The sequence below is a fragment of the Equus caballus genome, chromosome 5 (genome assembly GCF_041296265.1).
Source record: "Equus caballus isolate H_3958 breed thoroughbred chromosome 5, TB-T2T, whole genome shotgun sequence".
Taxonomy (NCBI): domain Eukaryota; kingdom Metazoa; phylum Chordata; class Mammalia; order Perissodactyla; family Equidae; genus Equus; species Equus caballus.
The window spans coordinates 83,219,969-83,246,368 of record NC_091688.1 but is presented as its reverse complement, the minus strand read 5'-3'; the positions used below and the strand labels follow the sequence as shown (position 1 = coordinate 83,246,368).

General features: G+C 34.8%; 1 protein-coding gene and 1 long non-coding RNA gene across 19 annotated transcripts in view; one reads left to right on the top strand and one right to left on the bottom strand.

Moving 5' to 3' along the window:
• LOC111773604 (uncharacterized) overlaps positions 1 to 26,400 on the top strand; it is a 196,070-nt gene that overhangs the window by 24,351 nt on the left and 145,319 nt on the right. The window lies entirely within an intron of this gene.
• Positions 1 to 26,400, bottom strand: part of COL24A1 (collagen type XXIV alpha 1 chain) — a 349,220-nt gene that overhangs the window by 319,520 nt on the left and 3,300 nt on the right. For 13 of the 16 annotated variants that reach the window (XR_011438845.1, XR_011438846.1, XM_023641737.2 and 10 more), the window contains 2 exons: positions 21,095 to 21,159; positions 3,243 to 4,597 (listed from right to left, as the gene is read on the bottom strand). Coding sequence is in view for 12 of the 16 variants with exons in the window: in XM_023641737.2 (XP_023497505.1) it covers positions 3,243 to 4,597; positions 21,095 to 21,159 (1,420 nt within the window). In the remaining 4 variants the exon portion in view is untranslated. The remainder of the gene's footprint in view (positions 1 to 3,242; positions 4,598 to 21,094; positions 21,160 to 26,400) is intronic. The other 3 variants (XM_070267389.1, XM_070267391.1, XM_070267390.1) reach the window with 1 other exon arrangement.

Here is a 26,400-nt window from a genome sequence, read left to right as displayed (position 1 = left end):
ATCCCAAAGGACATTCAACGTATGCCTATTGGTGTGCCTGAAAAAGAATACAGAAAAATGGAAAAGAAAAATACTTGAGGATATATTGGAGACTTTCCTGTAATAAAATAAAAATAGTCTTCAAATCAAAAGAGTACCAGAAAACACTGATACAGAACCTAAAAGATTTACTGAACTTCAGAGATAATGAAATTACTGCCTGTGCACACAGTGGAAAAAACAGTCACCCACAAGTAGGAAAAATCAAGCTGGCCTCAGACTTCACACAGTAACATCCACTTCAGGAAGCAGTGAAACAATCCCTACCAAGTTCATCATCCCATCACCATTCACTCGCTCATTAGCTTTCTAAAATCTACGTTTAATCTTCTACACTGTGCTGAAGTTGGAGTCTCAAAGTTCAACAATGACTTTCCCATCAGAAGGTTGAGTAGATCTCCTCCACTTTTTCTCAGTCGTCATCCCCTGTGACTTCCCTGTAGCTTTTTTGCTCTGCTGATCGATTTCTTCTCAGAACTCTCTTCTTTGGCCTTTGTGATAGTACAGTATTCTCTTCCATCTCCCTGACCATTCCATCACATTCCTGCTTTTTTCCTTCTATAAGCCAAAAGTAAACATTCCCCATAATGTGGGTCTTGACCCTATGCCAAACTCCTTTCCTTAAAAATATTATTCAATCCTGTAGCTTCAACTATATTACTGACGAGAGGACTCCAAAATCTATAGCCCCTGCCTTGACCTCTCTTTTTCACTTCAGCTTCTTTCAACTTTCCCAACAGCTTACTGAATTGCCAACAGTATCTTAAATGTTTTAACTTACTTTTCTTGTAAAATTGACTTTGTCTCTTAGTTACTGTTTTTAGTAATGGTATCACCATTCTCTCAATCCACAGGCTTAAAACTTGAGAGTCATCTTTGATTCGCTTCCTTTTTTCTTGGTCCCTAGCACCAAACCTTCCTTCAGAACATCTCTTGAATCCTATCTTTCCTTTGCATTTTCACTGCTGTCATCCTAGATAATGTCCTAGTCTTGTAACATCAGAATGATACAGGAACTTCTTATCTGTTCTGGGCCCTACTTCCAGACTGACTCCCCTATTAATGTCTCTGCTTAGAAATCTGCAAAATTCTCCATTGAGAACAAGATGAAGTTAGAACTATCAGTTTGACGATACTCTCTACAACCTGACAACGTCTAGCTGGTCTTATATTTGTCCAACATTATTCAGTCTAATATTAGGAAAGAGTTTGAGCTTTAAAGGCAGAAAACCTAGGTCCGAATCCTGGCTCTATCATTTATCAGCGATGTGGTTATGGACAAGTAAATTAACTCTTCTGGGCTTCAGTTTCTTCACCTGGAAAATGAGGATAATAATACCAACCTTACAAGGTTCTTTTAAGATAAGATAATGAATGTAAAGGTCATGGTAGAACATCTGCAACAAGGTAAAAAGCCCAGCAAATGATAGCTACTATGCTGTTTTTCCTATATAAAAAAATATGCCAGTTCCTTTCACCTATCAAAATCATATCCATTATTTGAGGCCTAGGTTATAACTAACTTTGTCCACAAGAACCTATCCTGAACAGCCTACCCTTAAGTGATCTTTCATGGGGATCCCCTCGAAAAATATTTTTCTTACCTTTAACATCTGTACTCCATACACTTAGTTTGTATCTTTCAGTGGCATTCATTATACTTTACTGTGAGGTAGAGTTATAAATGAACTTCAATTTTTGAATATTGAATTTGAATATCAATATTGAAATGAATTTCAATAATGGGTATCCCCATTATTGAAATGTAAGCTCTTTATACATACTTTGTGTTCCTGCTTTGCCCATAGCAGAGACTAAATAATTATCTGTTGAATATTAGTGCTTCACCTACCCATGCTGAAATGACTATTTTGGATTTACAGAAGAGATCAATGCTTATTTCATCATACTGACTCTTTCCAAAGAAAGTAAATGACTTCCATAGCTATTTGTTTAATATGACCTGCCCAGTGGCACAATTTTTTTTTACTAATCTGTTGATAATTAATTGTCATAGCTGAAAAGAGTTTATTTCACTATAATAATATATTCTCCAAGTTTTATTTTAAAGACTTTAAACATTCACTCTAATAAGAGTTGCTCAATACCTATCAAATCACTTCGAGTAATAACCACAAAGGAAACACAAGCTAAGCAAGTGGCATCATCTTTTCCCATTCTATGGTTTCTGGAACTAAACCAATGACTCAAATTTTATTTTCATCAAATAAAGAAGTACTTTAAGATACAGTTTAGTCTGCTTGCAATTAAAATAATTAATTTCTGAAGACATATAGGTTGATTATTTAAAGTAATCAAATAAGAAAGGCAAAAAATAATGTTTCTAATGTGATTTTAAATAGCTTTAAATGAGTTTTAAATGATTTTAAAATTTTTCAGATGTTAATCTGTAATTGTACCTAAACAAAAGAATTTCAGAGCTGAAAAAAAAATCCATCTATTATCTCATAATTTTGTTTATACATTATTAAATAAGTGACTTGGCTGGTTTTTTCCATTGAGTGGACTGATGGGCTGACTGGCTAGTTTCTGTATTAGGTAGATAGAGCTTTTATTAATCCATATATGTAAACTGACTAAATCATTGAAGATGTAATGAAATATGTTACTGTTCATGGAAATTAAAATATTTCATTTAGAATGATAATGTAAGGGTTTGCTTTTTCCAAGTCAATGATTCACTACAAAATTATCTCTATCTAAAATAAATTTTACACTCTATTTTAATACATTTGATACTATTTTTCTGAAAGGCTATTTAGTTGATGTACTTAATGTATTTTCCTTTAGTCTACTATAACTTTTATATCTTTCTTTTAACATGACTATGCATTAAGTCTACGGTTTTTTTAAATAAAGAATGCTGATCTATATTTAGCGGTTGGATTTCTGGTTGAATTTCAACTGAACAAGAAAAACATATAGCTGACTTACATTTTACCAGAATTAAATAACCTTTTCAGCCTGCCAATAAACACAACAAAAAAAAAGTACAGTCTTTGAGCCAGGATTGCATTCTGGTTGGATATGTTACAGCAACCATAAATTCACTCACTGTAGCCAGAATACATTTCTGAGACAGATTTGATCTGTTTTAATTGTTCGATCTAGAGAATTCTTTTTGCAAGGTATGGTAAGTTACTGCATTATGATACATTTTAAAAACAACAACAACAACTTACGGGAGGTCCAGGGTCCCCTTTTGGCCCTCTCAGATTCTCCATTTCAGGCACTGCATTAAGATCCTCATAATAATAATAATAATCATAAAGTCCAGTTTCATAGCTATTTTCGATGGGATAAGTAGCATGAGAATCAGATTCACCTTCCTTCCTTAGATCAAGGTGATTATCCACAGATGGCTCATCTGTCACTCTGTATAAGGTTGTGTTTAAAATCTCTTGCAGTTCCATGAGTTCATTAGTATGTAGATTTGTTGTAATAGCCTTCTTGAGATTTGTAATTGTATCTTGTTTTATATGTGAAAGAACAGATGATATCTTCTTAAATGGTGACAGACCACTCACTTTATTATTATTCTGTGTGATATTGTCGGACACAGTTAGGAGAGAACTAAGTTTCTCCTTGCTATTTGTTCTTGCCTGACTGAGGCGATGATGGGTCATTGACAGGTTTAAATTTGTCTGAGTATGTTCCTCTGTGATTGCTTCTCTGGCCTGAGTCCCATGGTTCACAAGATCCACAGCAGAGACATTCCCTGAATGAAGAGACGTTAACTGAGATCTTGATATCTGGAGTTCTTGTTGTTTATGCACTGTTGCAGAATTGTTATTTATGATAGTTGGAATGCTTTTGCCTTCAGTAAGTGAGTCCTCTGACAGCACTCTTTGACCAAATTGTTTGGGCAAGGGAGAGTTTTCCAGTATCCTAGCTGGTACGATAGTTGTATGAAGAAGGCTTGTCTCAGGGCGACACTGTTGTTTCACATATCTGCAATAGTCTGCAGATGCTTCTGATGAAGGAATAATATCCAACTGACACACTATTCCTTCAAAATGGACAGAATTATTATTCACACTTCCTAAGGTAAACACACTGTTAGAATCAAAGGTCTGAACTTCCAAAAGAGTCTCTTTGCTAAAATATTTCTTTCCACACTCAACAAACATTGAGACAACTTGGTTTCTAATAGTAAGAGCAAATGAGTGCCATCGCTCATCATGAACACTGTAGTTGAAAAATACAGTCTGCTTTCCTCCAAGGTACACCACTAACTTTTTAGGTAATAATTGTATTCCTAATTGCAGTCTATTTTTATTTCTAATGCTGAAGAGAAATGCATTGTTTACTCTATGTGACTGTAACCCGATTAATATTGTAAATGGCTGTTCTAAGTTGATTGGTAAAATTTTCATGAGAGGTGACTCAATGTAAGCATCATTTGTTAACATGACACCTGATTCTGTTAAATGGACCCCCTGAGGGAATGGTGTAGATGATGATGGTACAGCAGTCACTGATGATGAGTGTCTTACATCTTTGCCTCCAAGGCCTAGTTGATGAAGAATATCTATGCCTGGAAATTAAAAAGAGAGAGAGAAAGAGAAAGAGAAAGAATCTTACTCTTATGCATTCATGTGTTCATATAAATGTTTGAGTATGAGAAAATCTTCCTTGTCTCTATCAACAGTAATCCCTAAAATAAGCATGCTCTCTCAATAACTAATTTCCAGGTAATGAAAGATACGAAGAGGGAGAGTAAAATGTTACACTCAATGTGAAAAACACATACACATACACACACATGCACACACACACACACACACACAGACACACACACATCCAAATATCCCTAAACCCAAAATTTAATTAATAAATGTTCTCTCATTTTTACCAATCAAGTAGAAATCTTCTTACTCCAATGAATAGACATATTCAAAGATTCCCAGATGTCATTGACTTCTTTAATTTAGAAGTTAGAATTTTATGACTTCTATGTTAAAGACATACTTACAAAAAGATATCTGTAATTTAGAAACCATTTTACATATTAAGTTCACATAGTCCTTTAAACTATAATTTTTCAGACTGTTTTCCCTTCTAGCCTTCTGGGAATTTACAAGTCACATAAAAGCTCTCTCTATGCATAATACCTTAAGTGTGTGCTATATACATAGAGTACCTAGTCACCTTGATATGTCTCCAACAAGATAATGTGAATTCCTAATGTTGGTGATAATCATACTTTTTCTCTCCCTTCCAAGTTTCTTTCTCTTCCATTTTTTCTCAGTCCTCCACAATAATTTTTATCCAAAGAATTTGTAGACTCTTTTTCAATATTTATTATATAATATGGATTTTATATAATTACAGATTTTTCTGGTTTATGTTTTATTGTAATGTTACTAATAGTGTACTGCTTATCTCCCTCACTCAATTATAAACTCTAGGAAGACAGATTCCAATTGATTATTGGATATCTACTACATCTGCCTTGCAAATAGTTCTATAATGTCTGAATGAATGAATTTGCCCCACTAGAATCTGGTTAGATGTCACATTTATCTCTAGAGTCCTATAAAATTAAATACTATTTGTAAAGAATGATGAATCCTTTCTTAAAGATATAGAACAGTTTAGTTAGCCATATGATTTTTGTTATTCTTTGGATTATAAATCTCCCATCTGTATCTTTGTACATATATAATCATTTCCAACAGGAAATGTCAAAGATTTGTTAATTTGAAACTGTGATAAATGAGGAAAAAAAGTTTTTGAAGATTAGCCAGCAACATTGTACATCATCTTAGTTTTCCTTTTACGGGAAATTAATAGATATTTGATAATTCATGTTTATTACAAATAGTAAACATAATAGCAAATGTCAGACCCAAGACTGAAAACTATATACAACAATGAAATAATAACTGAATATCATTCATGTGTAATCTAGAAGTACAATTAAGATGTTTTCTTATTAGAGAGCTTTACAAAACACTGTTTTAAGGTTAGAACAAGCATCATTTCATTTATGAAGTAGTTGTAATTTGATAAGTTTTAAATGTTATAAATGTTTGTATCTAACATATTGTATGACAATATCTGTCAAGCTTTTCCACCAAAATATTCCTAACAGAAGTTTAGAATTATATGCATCTCCAGGGATTTGGGGGAATATTTTTAAGAGGCCCCGTAAAAACACACAAAAAAATCTTTCACTTCTCATGTTTTATAATTTTAATTTATGAAAATTTTAATTTTACTCCATAATATGACTATGTTTTATTATAAAACATGAATTACCAGCTAAATCAGCTAACTATTCCCATCCACAATAGTCAATGAAAATTTATACTCCTGAAACATATACCATACTTACTCTATGACTTTGGATAATCTTGCTCAATGCTACCTGCTTCTAAGGGTATGCATATCTCAATCTGAGAAGTAAACTATGGAAGGAACATTGCTACTATGAAATCACAATGCTTAAAGTACATATAATCATAAAGTACGTGGAAGTTATTCTATGATGCACATAGACTATTCTTACACAAAGGAAGAGTCACAGTTATGTGGTATGATATCAAGGGCTGCTCCTTGCTTGAAGAAAACCAACACTAACACCTGCTATCTACTGCCTCAAATTTCTGATTCTATTAAAAGGAAATATTATTGGAAAGAGTATTATTTGAAAACTTTAGAGTACATATGTGTGTTTTCAATATTTCTTTACATATATATCAATACGTTTCCTTCAATTCTGTTTTTATTTGAATTTGTATGACAGATAGCTGAGATTTTTAAACAAACAAATGACTTTGAGCATTTACTGTTCAATACATTTCCTGTTATTGAACCATCTTTACATTCCTAAAATAAAATCTATATATTTAATGGCTGTATATTATTCTTTTGATATCTTGTTAGATTCTTGAAGAATAACTTACTTAGAATCATTGTGTCGATATTTATGAGTTAAGACTGGTCTGTGGTTTTTCTTTTATTGTCCTATCTTTATCAGACTATAATATTGAAGTTTCACTATTTTCAATGGCCTAAAGCAGTTTAAATATGTTTAGAATTATCTTTCTCTTTTTTCAAAAGTTAGGTAAAACTCGGCTGCAAACCAAACTTATCAAGTTGGCTTTTTCATTGATAAAAATGAATTTCATTCACTTCCTCAATCTTCTATGTTAATAGATTTATTCTAATTTTTTACTGCATCTTGAATCAATTTTAGAAACTTACATTTTTCTATGAAATAATAACTTTCTTCTAGGCTTTCAAATGTATCAGGGATCTTCATGTAATAGCCCCTTACAATTCTTTTTGTTTTCCTATTTCCGTGGTTATCTATATAATTTTCCAATTTTGAATATTTTCCTCTATTTGTTTTTAAGTTAGTATCATTACTGGTCATTTGAAAAGTATACCCTTTGGGTTTGTTTATCCTTTCTACCTTTTTTGTCTATCTAATTAATTAATTAATTTCTGCATTTATCTTCACTAATTATCTTTTTATATTTTATCTAGGTTTGTTTTATTCTTGTTCTAATTTCTGAAGATGAGTATTTAGTTCTTAATTTATAGCATTTAAGCTATAAATTTTCTGAGTATTGCTTTAGCTGTACTCCATAGATTCTGTGTGGTATTTTCATTTTTGTCGTTTACTCTAGAAACTAAGCAATCTTTATTTGTATTTTCCCATTGACCAAAATGATTTAAGAGGAAATTTTAAAATTTCCAATTAGAAGGTTTTTTGTTTTGCTTTCTGAGTTTGTTATTAAAATCTAACTTAATAGCATTGTAATCAGAGAATGGTGTCTAATAGGCACTTTCTGTTTTTGAAAGTTAGCTAATAAGTGGTCAATTTTCAAGTGTTTGATAAGCAATCGCAAAGGTGTTTCAGGGTACAGAATTTAATACCAGTTAGCTGAACCTCTGTTTATGTTATTTATATTCTCTGTATCCTTGTTTATTTTTATACAATGAATCCGTCATGGACTAAGAAGTAAAAGAAGTCTCTCACCACTAGTGTGTCTATTTGGTCTTTTCTCTTGTGTGGTCTTAGCTTTATGAATATTGATGTTATGGTTATTATACACAGATAGTCATAAAATTCATATAGTCGTTGGATATTGCACCTTTCTGAATTATATAAAGAACTTGCATGTCTGGCTTTTTTTTTTTTTTTTTGGTAAAACTTCTACCATATCTGGTAAGACTAAGCCTCCTTCCCCCACTTTATTTTTGTTTGTGTTTGTCCAGTATAGCTTTGTCCACGCTTTTATTTTCATCTACTTTGAAACACTGTGTTTTAACTAAAGAGGAAGAAGTTTTGTTTGCTTTGTGATCTAATCTGAACATTTCTTTATTTGAATATAAACATTAAATCTATGTACATTTTCAGTGTGATGGTTCATTTAATCTATCTGTTGTATTATTTTATATTGGTTTCCCATTTTAACTTTTTAAAGTCTTTTCACTGTGTGCTTTGTTGCCTTTACCTTGTTTTTGTATGTAGTTCTTCTGAGATTTAGAAAGGTTTGTATTTTTATTCTAAAGGGTTACCTTTAAAATTGTGAATGTATACAATGTCCCTAGTTCTCTTTACTTCGACATATCTATTCCTTCTTTCCTATGAAGAATGTTTCCTTTTCCTTTTTCTTCCTTTCTCCCCTTTCCCTTACCATCTAATATTAGTCAATAGAATTATGTTTCTCAGTATTTACCTCTTTATTATTAAATATCCTTATAGTATTTTTTATTTGGTTTATCAGCTTTGGATAATATGATTTAATTCCCAGCTTCTACAAATAAGCCAATCAGCAAACAATCTATTTCCTGTCTTTTTTCCCTTTCTCCTCACGTTTTTTGGTGATTGTACCATCCCTATGCTGTTAGTTCATATGACATTTATATTCTGTTCTCTTCCCACGTTTTTTTCTGATAAATAGAGCTAGTCTTCTGCAATGGTTTTCTCAGTCATTTCCTTTTCTGCTGAAGTTTACCTCTATTGGTTTCTTCAATAAGGATTCGTGAGAACATTTCTTGAGTGTTTGACTTTTTAGAATTGTTTGTTGGTAGGCTTGTGTCTTAAGTTTCATTGGATATAAAATTCTTTGTTGATACTTTCTTTCCTTGAATATCTTGTGGATATGGTTCCATTGTCCTTAGGTGTTGAATGTTAGAGTAGAAAAATCTGAAGTTAGGTAATTTTTTTTTCTCCTTCTACGTAACTTGATCTTTTACTAGCATGCCCGCAAAAAGCTGTTCTTTAGCTTTGAAGTGCAGTGATTTGATTAGGATATGGCTTCGTATTGACCATTCTGGATAAGTGTTTCCAGGCACAAAGTATGTCCATGTGGTGTACAGATTCAAGTTCTGTTGCTATTGTTGTTGTTGTTTTTACTTTAGCAAAGTTTTCATGAATTATATCCTTGAATGTTTGTTCTATTTTATAGTTTTAGTTTTCTTCTTCAAAAATTCCAAGTATGAGTATGTTGAATCTCCATGACTGTATTCTAGCATTTCTTTGTAATCTTTTAAAATATGTTCTTTATCTTCAGTTCCATTTGTTTGATTGTCTCATTTCTCCGTGTTTCCTACAATGTCTGATCTCTTTTTGTGCTCCTTCCAATTTCATCTTGATTTATACAAAGGTTTTTTCTCTGTGACTTCCTTTCTGAGTTCTACAAGCACATAATTCATATCCTTTTAATACCTTGCCATCTCTTCATTTTCCTGAGTTCTTATATTTCTGCTTTGTGATCTTCCTTCATAGAGGTGATTGTTTTATGTGTGTCCATTCTCATTTTTGCTGCTTTTCTCTACATTTTACCTTGTTGTATCTTTCTATTTATTCTGTGCCAACTGCTTTTAGTTCCTATTATTTCGCAGCTCAGCAATTTGTAGAAGGAATCTGGGAGGAGAAGACAGAGGGCCATGCCTTTCAAATATAAAAACTCAAGGGCTCTATTTCAGCAATAGCAGAGTCTCCTCCTCAAATGGCTTCTTGATAAAGCCCCACCTTCTTCTCTGAACCAAACCTAGCCCAGGAAAACTTCTATAGCCAGCTCTGCTCACAAGCCTGCACTGTCTTTACCCTGGATCCACTCCTATTGTTATATGCTTCAGAATGAGTCCTTCACTTCAGGATGTAGATTTTTGCATTTTCTGAGATTTGTCCCCACTGAGCCATTTAGCCTGTTTTTGTGCTTCTTTCTTTTGTACTTCCTTCTGGGAACTTCTGTCCTCTCCAGATCCTGTAGCACTTGTTTTGTATAAAGGCTAAAGGTAAAGTACCTCGAGGCGTGCCCCTCACATTCAGGAAGTTTGGTTTTGCTGGCGCTTTCTGAAATCTTACTATTGACTTTACTCGATATGGCATCTGTTTTTCTCAGCATATTTTAGGAATTTGCAGATTATAGCAGTCCCCTAGTTTGATGAAAATGGAGTTTTCAGGTTTATTTATTATTTCATTCACCTTGTTTCTTTTGTATGATATCCAGAAACAGAAATGAGGAGGTAATATCTCATGGTTTCAAGTTTATACTTAAAGCCCATACCCATTTCACAGATGAAGAAATTGAGCCCCAGAGAGATTAAATAACTTGGTCAAAGTCACACAGCTGATAAATGGTAGAAATAGATTTGAGCCCAAGTGGTCTGACTTCAAAGTCTACAGTCTTCACCCTACCACACTGCCTCACAGCCACTGTATTCCCCACACAACCTCACATCTCCCTTGGCAAGCCTAATTAATCAAGGCAGGGTTATTTCTTCCCACAGAAATCTCACAGTGAGAAATATTCTGTAGATAGCCACCAGAGTTGTTAGGTGATTTCTAATTGTCATTCTAGTTTTAAGCTTTCATAGCTTAGTGTGAATATGTTTAGCAAATGCTTTGAGCAGATGTTGATAGAGAGAAGAGAGAATTCTTAAAGAAAGAGACACAGATGAGAGGGGGTAGGGAGAAGAGGGGAAAAAAAGGAAAGGCTTCTATCAGAGGACAGATTCTTTAACATTAGCTTAGACCTGGATATCACCAAATTGCAGTTTTGGGGTTAAATTTAGATATTTGGTACCAATGAATAGCAAGAAAAAACTTAGTTGTCTATGGTAAATTACTTGTTTCATGAGTGGCCCTAACCACAAAATCAATCCAGTTGTTGTCACTCAGGAAATCAATTATTTAAAGAATATTGATTATCAACCAGGTACTTATTAGGTGCTTTGCATTTTTTAAAAGAATAAGAATAGCAGTATTTATTAAATTCTTTCTATGTACCAAGCACTATTCTAAAGAACTTTACTGTTTGAAGTCACGTAATTCTCACAACAACCCTATGAGGAGGCACTATTGTTAATCCCATCTGACAGTTACGTAAACTAAGTCATAGAGAATTGAAATAATTTTCCCAAGGTCACCCAACTAGGAAGTCCAAAGACAGAATTTGAATGCAGGCAGTCCTCTAGAGCCAACACCTCAGCATGACAACTTTTAGGAATGCATATGTCGCCTAACAGCAGAACTGGCTGTATGTCCTTCACCTATTTGCTTCTTAAATGGAGAACAAATGGTGGTGTCACCAAGACAACGCTTTGCTCTTTTTACTGTAAACACTAAGCCTAATGACTTCATCCAAACCATGATTTCAATAACCACATATGCTGACTCACAAACCTCTCTTCTGGGGTTGCATATCCAATTGCCTATTGAATTCATCCAGTAGAAATTAGATGTCTCGTAAGCACTTCTAACTCAATATATTTTCCTCAAAGTTTGTTCCTCTTATTTTAATGTCTTTCTCAATGAAGAGCCCCAGTACCACACCAGCAGCCAGAGTTAGTACTTTTATAGTATCAATTATATCATGCCACTCTCCTGAACAAAATCCTCCAATGGCTACCCATTGCACTAAAAATACAATCCCTCCTCTTCACATTGTGTATGAAACCTATGTCATCAGCTCCCTTCTTACCTCTCTGATCTCATCTCTTTTCATTTCATCTCACCTTACTTGCTCCAAACAAACTGGCCTTTTCTTATTCCTTAAAACCACTAAACTCATTACTAACTCATAGTATTTGCACTTATTCTCTCTGCTTAGAATGCTCTAAACCCTTAGTTCATTCAGATCTAGGCTCAAATGTGACCTCAGAGAGGCCTTCCCTGACCACATTACCTAAAATAGAAAATAGTCATCCTCTTTGCCCCAATAACTCTCTAACTCTCTAATGTCTTATGGTGCCTTATTTTTTCTTCATAGCACTGAAAATTTAGTAAAAAAAAATAAAAATATATGTAGATATATATATATATATAAACTTGCCTATTTCTTGGCTTCCTAGTTGAAATGTAATTCTGTGAGGGCAGGACTTCATCTTGTTTTACTGTTACCTTCCAGCATATAGAACAGGGATTAAAACAAAGTCATTTACTAGGTCCACAGTAAATATTGCTTGAATGAATGAGTTAAAATCAATCCAATTATCCAACCTGGTAATCATCTCTGATACTTCCTTCCCACCCATTCTCCATAGCAATTCAGTCACCAAGTCCAACACAAGCCTTTGTTAGGCCCTCTCTACTTTTAGTCAGATGATATCAGCCTCCTAATCAATTTCTCTGCCTCTTATAACACATCCTTGTCCAATCCATCACCCACACTGCTGCTAGAGAAACCTTTCTAAAGTATAGAACAAAATGTTTAGTTCATGACACTCCTTCCTATAACACATCAGTAGTTCTCACAGCTTTTAATACAAACTCAAACTTCTTATTTCAGCCCTCAGGGCCTTAATGATCTAACCCCTTGCTACGTTTCTAGTCTCACATCTCATGCCTTCCTAATAAACTTTCGTCTTTTTAGTTTATACCAAATGTCAAAGTTGATCAAAACCCAAACAGCAGAAGAGAAAGATTTAGAATGTAGGAAAAAAGGATCCCTCTCAGTAATAAATTTCATATTAGAAATAAAAGGGAACATTAAACAAGGAATGAAGTATCTATGCTCTTTCAACCTTGTGATCCCCTGTTTAAAAAAGTCTTTTTACCACTTTCCATCCCCTCACTCCCTCATTAAGGGATTTTGACTTCATCCTAAAATAATTTTTACATTGAATTTTGCATAGAACTCTGTGTGTCTATGATACAGTTTATGAGGCTGAACAGATTAGCACACGGAAGAAGATCCTTATAATTGTGAGTGATACGATGGCCTTATTGCAAAACCGTTAAGTAATGTAAGTGAGTCACTGGGACCCTCATCTTGATTCCACTTTTTCAAACTTTCTGCTATGGCACCCAAATCCCACATGCTACCTGGGTAGTAAAGAATTTAACCTTGCCCGAAGAGCTCTCTTGCCTTTATCCTCAGCGCCTGGGAGGTAATCTCAAAGCCCTTGACTATCTTGCCTGATAAAAATATCTTTGTTTACCTGGGGGCCCTGGGCCACAACAGAGAGTCTAACAATGTGATTTATTGTTAGGATTTTGGGTCATGTGGTATCAATTCAACTTCAAGAGGGACTAGAGACTGAGGTCAGCTTTGTGGGCAGTCGATCGTGTCTAAATGATGAAGCCCCAGTAAAGACTCTGGACAGGAGGGTTCAGGCAGCTTCACTGGTTAACAGTAGTCGGTGGATATTGTCACTACCATTGCTGAGAAAGTTGGCACTGACCATGACTCCACTGGGAGAGAACAGCTGGAAGCTCCACATGTGGGACTTTCCTAGACTCTGTCCCATGTGTCTCTTCCCTGGACTGATTTTAATCTGTGTCCTTTTGTTGTCATAAACCATAACTGTGAGTGTAACAGATTTCACTAAATTCTGTGGGTCCTTCTAAAGCATTATTGAGCCAGAAGGTGGTCTTGGGGACTCTCAAACTTGCAGCTGGTGTCAGAAGTAAGCATGGTCTTGGGGACTGCCCCTTAATTTACACTAGCCCTTACACATTTTTCTTTTCAATGCTATAACCGCTTATTCCACGGCATTCTCCACTCCCAATATTTTTTACTTCTCCTTGAATTTCCTGCCATATCAAAACTTATCTGTGTTTTATTTTTTTAAATCCCATTCTTTTAGAGCCCTGCTAAGTATATCGTTTCACGCCAAGTTTATTGATCTTATAAGACTGAGTCCAAGTAATACCTCCTCTTTAAGCCTTCAGTGCAATTTTTGTTTGTTGTTGTTTTTTATACACTAATGACAAATAGATCTTCTCTCAGTATGCTAACAAAATCAGCTTTCTAAGCCTGCAAGGCTCATGCTGAGAAATAAGCACAGACACTCCAACCTTGCTTGCCTTTTCTTTGAAACTTGTATAGTAAACAGCACTGATAATATTATCACTAGTTAGAAGAAAAGAAAGAAGGGGAGAGGGCAGAAGAGGGAGAGGTAGAAGGAGAGAGAGAGGGGGGAAGCATGGAGAGGGAGGGAGGAAGGGAGGATGGGAAAATGAGAGAGAGGAAGGGAAAAATGAGAAATTAAGTTTCAGTAGACAATAAAACTATGGTTCATACCCAAGTATTTGACTCTAAAACCAGTGACTATATAATCATGAAGAATAATACATACCTAAAGAAATAGATATGGGAGAGCCAATGGTTACACTTGTTTTACAAGTACAGAGAGCCAAAGAACCATTTTACTTGTCAATACTCAACAATATTCCATCATAAACTGGAAGAACAAGGGTAGTAATATGTTTATCCCTCAAAATGTAAGGATTCTTACATTTCTTAGTAATCATAGCTTAAAAGATTTAAAAGAAAGTCATCAACTTTTAGATAAAAAGTAAAGAGTAATACCACTTAACAGTGTAATAAATTATGATGTTAACTCATTATTAAATGACTAAATTAATATAATATAGCACTTGATTTTAATAAATTCTCACTGTTTAAAATTTTTATATCTCTGGGTCAGTTAAGTCCCCAAAGCTATATTCTTTCTAGTTTGTAGGAATGAAAAAATAAAACGATGGTTTAAAATAAAATCACCAAAGTTGTAAATGAGAAAGATTATACAGGCCTCAATATACTGTTCTTGTCATTGCCAATTTACCCAAATTGACTAAATTAACTAGATAATTGCCCAATATCCACTTTCTGTTGTTCTATATAGTCTCAGCCAAATAGTTAGTCAGTGCCAGAATCAAGACTCAATTTCAGGATTCTTGGCTTCCAGCTTACTAAGGAACTAAAGGAAGTTATTTAAAGCCAATTATTTTGATTTATTTTATTTTTTCAATATTATGAGTATATGGAAAAAGAAAAGAATCTGGAATACTCTTTTTTTCTACTAAAATTTATTGTATGCTCATCATATAAGAGGCACACACTAAGCACTTGACATGAGTTACCTCATTTTATCCACACAACAACCCTATGTAGTCAGAACTATTATTATCTCGACTTTAGAGTTGCTGAAAATGATGCTCAGAGTATTTAAGGAACTTGCTCAAGGTCACATGACTAGTAAGCATTGGAACCTGGACACAAACCCAGGCTTCTGGCTCCAGAACACCTATGCTTTAGCATGACTGTCACACTGGGTATGCTAAAAGTGGCAGTTGTGACTTTAAAGTACTCTTAATGTAAATAACACATTTATTCTGGATAAAGAGATAAAAGTAAACTTATTTATAAAGTGATAATGAAGCTTTAACCTATGTGTAAAATTGTTGGTTGTGTCCTTAAGGAGTTTTGGCAGAAAATACTTGGAGTTACTACAGCTGGAATGAGCTGCTTCTCCATTAACAATAAACACATTTTGGATAAATTTCCACAGGAAATATTCTTCTTGGAGATGAGTATTCTACACAGAGATTTCTGCACATGTGGTTGCCACACCTAGGGATCATGGACCTGAGAATGCTGTGCATGTTGACAATTAGTTATGCATCTCACCGGTGTAGGTTATCATGTCGAGGTGTTGCAGCTATGCCAATCTCACTGGCAGCCAGCCCACCAACACAGAGTAATAACGAAAGTAGCCTGTATCAGGTAAGAAAAGGGATCTATATCTGTCAATCCTTAGAAAACTCAGCCTTAAAAATAATTTTTTCTTGAAATAGAATCATTTATTCATTAGGTTATACCTAAAACCTGGTTATAAAACAAATACAAAATTTATATTTATTAGTAGGCTATTTTAATTGGTTTTCTTAGCTGTGTTAAAATTTAAAGGAATAACTGAAAACATAGCAACCACCTGCCTGGTGGTGCAGTGGTTAAGTTTCCACGCTCTGCTTCAGTGGCCCAGGGTTCGTCAGTTTGGATCCCAGGTGCAGACCGACGCACCACTTGTCAGGCCATGCTGTGGCAGGAATCCCACACGTAAAGTAGAGGAAGATGGTCACGGATGCTAGCTCAGGGCTGGTCTACCTCAGTGACAAAAGAGGAGGATTGGTGGAAGATGTTAACTCAGGGCTAATCTTCCTCAAAAAAAAAAAAATCTATATACTAAATGGTGAGACAGACTCTCCTCGCTCCCAGCAAGAACCTTTTTATATCACTTAACTCCAATCATAGTGGCAACCAGGATTATATTCTATAGGTAAAATATTGGAGAATTCTCCTCTAAAGAAACTGTACAGCCTTAGACATTCACGGTCCAACAAGATGGTCAGCTAACTTCCTACCTCATCGCCCCATATGTAAAATATACCAGTTAACAAGCTTACCCATGCAAACAGAATTTCTGAGCCTATTTTTAGTGCCTTACTTTTAAATGATAACACAGGTACTACAGACTAATAAAGAAGTTTTCCAACATAAAAGACAGACCAAAACAAAAATTTGTAGGATACAAAGACAATTCAGGGAGCAGAAGAAAAGTTCAAAAAAATTATTCTTATCTTTGGAGAGATAAGAGTAGATATTGCATCAAAGAAAGAAGAACAAGATGTTATTTTTTTTAAAAAAAGGGAACAATCTGAGTGAGAAGGCTCTTAAAAATTTAAATACAGCAGAAATAAAAAATTTAAATGTTTGAAATAGTGACTCATGAAAATCTAATATAAAATAGAACAAAAAACAAAGATGGGAATTAGGAGCTGAAAATAAGGAGCTCAATCAAGAAGAACCAACATCTGACCGGCAGAACTTGCAGAATGAGGAAGTAAATATATCAAAGAGAAAGAACTAACACAGGAAAATTCCAGAAAATGAAAGCTGTTTCCACAGTGAAAGGGTCTACTGAGTGCTCAGCACAATAAATTGAAAAAAAGACTTGTACCAAGGCATATTATTGTGAAATTTCAAAGTATCAAGGATAAAGAAATTATCTTAAGGGTTTAAAGAGGAAAATAAAAGGTCACATGTAAAGAATCTCAAATGTGTATAATATTAGTATAATATAAGATTTCTTAACTGCAAGCCAAAAGACAACAGACAAAAGCCTAAACTTCTATACCCACCCAAACTACCCTTAAGCTTATGGGTAAAATAAAGACATTCTTAGAAATGCAGTGTTGCAAACAGTGTACCACCTAAGTACATGTTTTTAGGATGCTACTGGATGATATGCTCCATTCAGATAATGAAATGGACAATGAAAAAGGGAAATATGAGTTCCAAGACACTGGATGTAACAGAGGTGAGAGACATCAACTCTACAGGAAGCTTAAAGAACTACCAATCCACAGTATAACAGGAGAATTTTAGCTTCTAGAAGGAATATCACCAAGAAAAAAATATCAAATGGTTAGAGTATTTGTATACTTTTTTGGAAAATATTTTTCACAGAAGTTTTAGAAGTCTTACAGAGTATCTGAGAAGAATTAATGATAGTGACATAGAACACAAAGCAAACAAAAAAAGGAGACAATAATCTTGTAATATTGTACAGGAAAGAAAATATAAACTTACATAGTTCAGGGGTAGAAAAAAGATACACACATGGTCGTGATAAGGTAAATTATAAACATTAATTTAACCAAAAACTTTGATAAAAGTATATTTGAGAGGATATGGGGCCAGCCCTGTGGCAGAGTGGTTAAGTTTGGTGCACTCTGCTTTGGCAGCCCAGGTTCATAGGTTTGGATTCTGGGTGTAGACCTACACTACTCATCAGCCATGCTGTGGTGGCAACCAACATACAAAATAGAGGAAGACTGGCACAGATGTTAGCTCAAGGCTGATCTTCCTCAAGCAAAAGAAAGAGGAAGATTGGCACCAGGTGTTAGCTCAGAGCAAATCTTCCTCAGCAAAAAAAAAAATTTTTAAAGTATATTGAGAAGATAGAAGAAAGGGAAGAGGGGGGCATAAGATAATATAAAAATGTGAAATCCTCATCATCAAAAATAGGAAGGCAGTACAGTATATAGGCATCTTATTAAGAAATATAGAGGTTAAAATCAAAAGACAGTACTAAAAGAGGTTTGGGTAGAGGATTGCAGGAGTGGGTAAGGTCAAGGGATACTGTTTATTGTTATATGTAGTACAACTTGACTTTTAAACTATATATTTGTACTTTTTTTAAGTTTTGAAAACTCTCATTAGCAGAAATAAATATACTCTGAGAAGTATAATTTGGGATAATCTCTAGCTCAAATAGATGTATTCGTCAGTATTAAGATTGTGATATTTGTGATCACCATAAAAATCACAATGTCTCTGAAAATGTTTTTCTAATCTCCTGATTAGATGTTATTGATCATTGTATCATGTATCATTGTATCATTATTGTATCATGCCAATTTAACAAAAAATATATTTTAGGAAAAAAGTACTTCCAAGTTTCTGATAACATACTACTACTTTCATCTCTTTTTTGTGTTCAAAAGTATCCAATTTTCTAAAGTCAAAGAGGTGTTAAAAGATTTTTCTTTTTTTTAAGAACTCACAATAAGATTTTATGGTTATAAGAAGACTAAAATTATGATGTTCATCCTGAAATAAAAGCACATTTTCTATTCTGTAAGTGAAATCTTCAGGTTGAAAGAAAGATATTATTCCTTTCAATTACTCATTTCATTATTTCTGAAGTTTTAAAAATCTATTCATAAATATTCAGTTTTCCTTATATGTTTCTTTGCCTGAGCTTTTAATATTTTGATGATACATTTTGTAAATTATTAAATTCATAACACCAGTGGACAGCAATTGTGAAGCAAGGGTATGTGTAGTGGGAAGAGGGTTTTTTGTCATTAAAAATGGACAGACCTAGATTCTAGTCTCAGCTGTGTGGGCCTGGGCAAGCCCCTTCTTTGAGCCTCAATTTCTTCATCTGTAATACCTACACTGCAGACTCATTATGAGGATTAGAATAATATATGTAAAGTACCAGCAAAGAACAAAACAAAAACTATATATTTAATTAATAATGGCAATTCTCATTCTCTTTCTTATCTTCTCTATGGCCCAAGAGGCTTAATTTTAAAGAATTCGTAGACTTTGCAGTCAAAATACCTGAGTTCAAATCTTGGTTCCTCTTAGGATATTTACTTATTCTTCTTAATCTTGGTCTCAACAATTCTATCACAGGCATAATTATAAAAACCTTGTGATGAGGAAGTGGTGAAGAAAATACATATTCTAGGGACTGGTACATAATAAGTTCTCAGAAGCTAATGATAATAATAAGAAATTAAGAGAGAGAGTTTATCTCCTCTTCATGGATACTTAAAGCAAAATAAAGTAACAGAAATGACTTGGTCAAGAATAGCATTTCATGAAGTTACATGTGACATAGGACCTAATTTCCCCATAAAAGAGAACTAGAAAATGCCTTCCAAAATATATTTTAATTCATCTGTGTGCTATTTGACAGAATATCTATCTATGTCCCCTTGTCAACTTGGTCAATCAGATAGAGTACTACCCCTTCCTTTGTGCCATCTCTCTACCTACATGTATTTCATTTACTTGTCTTTGTACTTGTCCCCCCAGTACATAGTTCCATGTTCTAGTTGTGGGTCCCTCTAGTTGTGGCATGTGGGACACTGCCTCAGCATGGCCTGACGAGCAGTGCCATGTCCGCGCCCAGGATCTGAACTGGCAGAACCCTGGGCCACCAAAGCAGAGCACGTGAACTTCACCACTCGGCCATGGGGCCAGCCCCCACGGTTAACTGACTATTAAGTTGTATTATTTTGTGTAAATTTCTATTACTTTGTATAAAATTGCCTGTATGGCAATTTAATGTAATATATGATAATAATAATAATAAGATCATCTAAACTAGTTCACATTTATTGAGTGCTCCCTATGTTCCAGGTACTGTTTTGTGTTCTTTACAGGAAGTTTTTCAATTAATCTTCAAAAAACCTTAAGAGGCACCAGCCCAGTGGCATAGTGTTTAAGTTCACGCACTCTGCTTTGGTGGCCCAGACTTCTCAGGTTCAGATCCCAGTTGCAGACCTACACATTGCTCATCAAGCCATAGTGTGGCATCGTCCCACATACAAAATAGAGGAAGATTGGCATAGACGTTAGCTCAGGAACAATCTTTCTCAAACAAAAAGAGGAAGATTGGCAACAGATGTTAGCTCAAGGCCAATCTTCCTCACCAAATAATAAATTAGAGTATACATAGATTTCTGAAATTCTATCTGTACACTATCAGAGCAACTAGCTAGCAAGCAAAGACAAAACAAAACATTGAACTATTTTCTAAACTCTCCGTTTGAATTAAATGAAATCCCACTGGTATGCAAATTTTATTTTGTTTTGTAATGATGTAAATCTAGATGGAACATTTAGTATATGCTTGTGTTGTTTCAAGAAGTGCAAAGGTAATTCAGTCACAGTTTGCCACCCCCAAGAACTCCCACTGAAAACGAACTCACAAGCAAAGCCTTTTTACTGTACAAAACTTCCCTTTTGTAGAGAGTTTGCTTAAAAATGTAAGCAATTTCACAGACGGAAGATCTGAGTAATTTCTTAAAGGTCATATTTCCCCCCAAAATTGGTTTCTTCACCCTTACATTCTCATTGTACTGGGTAGAATTTTTATCATTTAATGTTGAATTTAGGGTTATCATGACTTTAAAGTCATGTACTTTTGCTGTCTGGAAGCAGAATTTTTATACAAGCAAATAAGAAGGTAACTTTCTTACCTTGTTCTTGTGCATGAACAGTGCCCACTGCCACACATAGCACAATAAAATGAAGAAGCAGTTTCCTAAAAACAGAAAAAGAATTGGGAAAAACTTAGTGGGGCATTTACAACCTGTAAATCACATAAAATCCAAAATGAACGCTAGTGCAAGATTAGGAATTAAGCTATTATTTTAATTAACACAGTATTTCAATATCCATATCGGTTAGGAGCAAAGGCTCTGCATTTAAGTTCCAGCTTTGCTACTTATTTTGTGACTTGGGCACACTTTTTATCGCTTTATGCCCTACTTTCTTCATCGTTTAAATAGATCTCAGAAAGGTTTTCTCCCCTTTTTTGGTGAGGAAGAACCACCTGAGGTGCTTATGAAAAATGCAGACTCTGGCCCTTGCTGCAGAGATTATGATTGATAAATTTGGAGTGGATCCTCAGGATGCATACATTTTTAACTAGGCGATTCTAATATAGATTGTGTGTGTACCAAACTCTGACAAAAAACAACTTAAACTATTCACTATCTATAGTTACATTGTGTTTAAAATAAACTTAAATAAATATTATTTTGCCTAGATCACATATATCTAATTTTATGGCATGACACAAATAGGATTATTTGACCCTTTTTTTTTTATCCTTTTCTACTGCTCTAGATCGGTGGTTTTCAAACTTTAGTGTGCATCAGAATCATCGGTAGGGCTTATTAAAGATTGCTGGGCCCACCTTGAGAGTTTCTGACTCACTAGGTCTGGGGTGAGGCTTGATATTTTGCATTTATTTCCCACGCAATGCTGATGCTGCTGATCTGGGGATCACACTCTGAGGCCGTTATTCTGGAATAGATGATGCTCAAGAGATGTAAGAGATGATCTGTTTTCACCTCAGCTGCACAGGGGAGTCACCTGGGGAGTTTTAACAACTGCTAATACTTGGGCCCTGCTCTCCTCACCACCACTCCCAGAGATTCTGATTTTAATTTGTCTATGGTACAGGGACTTTTAGACACTTCCCAGGTGATTCTAATGTGTAAACAAAGTTGAGGACCACTCTATGAGATTAAAATGATTTCTCTTGGTTCTCCAGGGTGGATCCCAATATGATCTAGAGTTTGAGTAAAAAGAAGCTCTTTTCCTTTCAAATTTATACTTCCAACAAATAATCGGCAGGATATATATCAGTGAGACTAGAGAATAGCTCAGGATTACACTTACTGAAGAAGAGTGTATTTCAGTCACTGAAGGAGACAGAATTATCCCATCTTAGTAGAAAATGGAATGTGAAAGAAAGCACATCTCACCTGCCCAAGGTAATCTGGCTCACTTAGAGCTTAGAAACAACCCAACAGGCACTTTTCCATTCAGAACAAAGCTAATTAATGAATGTTACAACAACCAGCACTATTCACTTAGCAATTCAGCCAACTCATAGCTTCCCCAATAACCTTAGGGGAGAAAAATGGAAAATAAAGTTCTTTTTAGACATGTTAACAAGTCCATTCCTGGTGTGAGGAATCAAACATCAAACATCATCCCTTAGCCAGGTGATTTTAGGGGATTATGACAAATCAGTTGAGCCATACCTTATGTAAGTTTACCTATGTACTAAAGCTGATGACTAATGGAGAGGTAGAGATCGATGATTAAAATAGATTTTCTGTCTCTTTTTTAATTATGCCCAAAACTAATAGCCAATTAAGGAAGAACAGGAAAAGTCAAGTTCCTCAACTGGTGTTCAAGGCCCTTATCATTCTGCTCCTATGTCCTTTTTTTAGCAATATGGATCCTACTACCCCCAACAACCCCAAAACTTCAGCCATATCACGTTATTTTCTATTCCCTGGACAGACTTTGTAAGTGCCCGAAGTGCCCCCTCAGTCTCCACCTGTCAGAATCTTAAGTATCATCAAAGTCCAATTTGAACAACACCTGCTCCAAAAAGTTTCCCATCAAGCCTAAAGAGAACTGGATCTTTCCCATACTCTTGATGCTTTAATTGTAACTTTATTATAGCCCATATATGTTGTACGTTTTATGATTAATTAGTAAGTAAATATCTGAGAAAGCAACAGGTCTTCATCTTTTATCCATTTCTTACATGAAATTGGCATGATAAATATTTTTGAACAGGAAGGGAGTAACAGTAACATCTCCCAATGACTGAGGAATTCAGTTCTTCCCTATGGACCTAATTCTTTTAACACTTGAGAAAAGTAAAGGAAAATAAGGATGCTTTTAGTTGGATGTCCAAAAAAGAAAGAAGAGAAAGAAATTTTTTTAAAAAAATGTGCTATGGTAGGGTAAGTGGAAGCCTTCTTCTTTTTCTTGTTCTTCTTTTTTTTTTTTTTTCATTTTAACTGTTTTTCTTGTCTCTGAAGTGGGAACACAGAGAAGACATCAAGTTTAATTGACATAATCCTTTGATAAAGAGCCAAATTCCATCATTGTATAAAATGGATGTCTAATGAATTTAAGCTTTCTGGGAAATGTCTAGTTGGGCCAGGCTTGTTTATTTCTTTGGTTTTTTTCCTCCCTTCCCATGATATTACATTTACTATACATTTACTTAATAAAGAAAAAATATCGCAATTCGACATTAGCAGTAGATGATAGAGTTCTTAAGGGCAGCAACTGTGCTTTGCCCTTCCCCCCTGTTGTGCTGTACGTACAGTGCTGAGACGTGCTAGAGTCCTCATGTAAGTTAAAATTAAAACTGTAGTAAGTTGGAGAGAAAACAACATGGTTAATAAAAAGGTAACAATAGACTGAGAGTCAAAGACTAATCCTGGTTCTATTTCTAACTCACTGTGTGACCTTGGGTGGATCATTTCAATTTTCTGAGTCTCAGCTGACTCATCTATTACATGATGACATAATATAAATTTTATATTTTACATTCCAATTATAAAACCCTAAAGTTTGTGTCTATGGTGGGATTCCATTGATAAACTGGCATTAAAGGACAAAGATCAAATTACTGAGCAAGATGTTCTATAAATCATTATGAATAAAGGACAGGTCATTTAACCACAAATCCAGGTCTTCCTACAGTTCTGGCCAATACTCTTTTAATTAAGCAACCTGAAATAGTCTACTAAATTTGCTAATTTGTTCATATATTTAGTTTACTCTAACAAGAAGTCTAGCTAATGTATTAAATATGAATATTTTTCAAATATTCAAAGCACGTCTGTTTTTGTTCACTTTTTTGTCTGTCTGGACTATGTGTCACTAATATAAAGTAACAGAAGTACCTATGCTCAGACATTTAACAAAATCAGACAGGTCTAAAAGAAGCCAACAGTATGGTAACAAACATTCAATAAAGGTTCAGAAAATATAACTCATGATATTAATATTTGAGGATATCTAACAAAATATGAAATACTCTGTGTGTCTGGTCTGCTAGCCACATTTTCAGTTTGATATAAGCCACAGTCAAAACATAACCAGACATGTGAGGGGTGAAGGCCTAAATGGGATCAAGCCGGAAATAGATATCCGAAGACCATACTCAGAATATTTAAGGAGCTAATATCCATCCCAGGCATCTTCCCTAAATAGTTCTTAATGCTATTCAACTTTCCCTTTATCTGAAGGGTCTGAGTTACTTTAGGGGAATCTCAGGCATCTTCTTGTTTAGGGCACCCATGAGAGACTCAGATATTATGATATATGACTTCAGGCTACTGATGCTTATGCCTATATAGATGCAATTTATAGTAGTGAGAAGACCTTGTGAAATCTTGTGAATAGTGAACTTTTTTTTAATGAGGTGGTGATTTTCATTTAAACCAACTGGAAAGAGTGAACTAATCTGAAAAACACACATGATATACATCAATAATTTAAACAATTTCCATCACACTACATTTACAAGCCAAAAACTTCAAGTCGTGATAGCTTTACAGATTTTCCTCTTTACTAGCTGCTAAGATCCAGATAGTAAAATTTCCGTCCTTTGTTCTCAAAATAACTGAAAAACAGTTCTCATCCCAGCAGTGGGGATAAAGTTAGGTGATTCAGGGAGTAAAGTGTTGTTGCTAACTTATATACAATGAATTTCTTAGACTATCAATTCAACTCACTAGGTACTTGTATAACCAATCCAGTGTGAAGCATACCAGAACTTTTGATTAAATTCCAAGCATATGGGCAATTCATGAATGCAAGGGAGGAAAATGCTTAAGGACGTCTAGTGAACAAAATGCCTAGAGTCCAGTCAGTTACAGGGAAGAAAAATGATCTAAACTAGTCTGTCCTCCTAATATGGCAGAGATTGTTAAACTGGTTGCTGCCTAGCCTAGCAAAGTTCCTGGCATACACTACTGTTAAATAAAGGTTTTTAAATGGATGAATGAATCCGTCAACCTTCAGTCAATAAGACTATCAGGTGGTCTTGAGTTTCAACAAATATATTGACTTCTCCAGCATCTTCTACCTGCACACTGATCCCAAGATCAAGAAGTCAAGTCTTCCTAACCTCCATTTGTTTAGCTAAGAAAGTAAGCTGGTTTAAAAGCCTTTTATGATCTAGTCTCTGTTTATCTCTCTAGACGCAGCTCCGGTCACTCCTCCCCTAGAATGTGTGCTCCAACTAACTTCGTTTCTCTCAGGCCCTCAAATGCCCCGTGCTGTCTCACCTCTGGGCCTTTTACTGTTCTCTCTGTTTGGAAAGTTCCAAGCTTTGGAACTTAAGTTCTCAGTCTAGACTTCATTTCCTTTGGTCAGCCTTTCCTTCCAGTATTACCCCTCCCTATCCTCCCCACGTACCCAGGACTGCTAGGTGTCCTCCTGTAAATACCCTTATCTCATTTTGTTATACTTGGTTTTTTTGTTTTCTGTTTCCTGTACTGAACTGGCTGCACTGGGAGGGCAGCAACTATGCTTCTGTCTTGTTCAACCATTGTATCCCTTCTCCCTAGAACTATACTGGGCACAAAGTTGGAGCTCAGTAAACATTTATTGAATAAATGATTGAATGAATGATTGATAGAATAATATTAGCCTTTTGTAAGAATGAAAATGAAATGGTCTTCACTTGTTGCTCAGAGTTACAAATTCTAAGTTATAGTTGCAAAGTATAGCAAGGTAACTAGCACAGCTATTCTAATTCCTCTAATAAAATTTATTTTTCTCCTGCAACTTCACAGATTACCAAGCAGAATATCTAAACAACACTCAAAATTACTTTCCAGAAATTACAATCTCTCTCCCTGAGACATCAGTTTATTTTAAACATTTATTTGAACACAAAGTTAACTAAGCAACTTTAAAAATAGAATTTCATGCCAGCTAGGAAATAGATCTT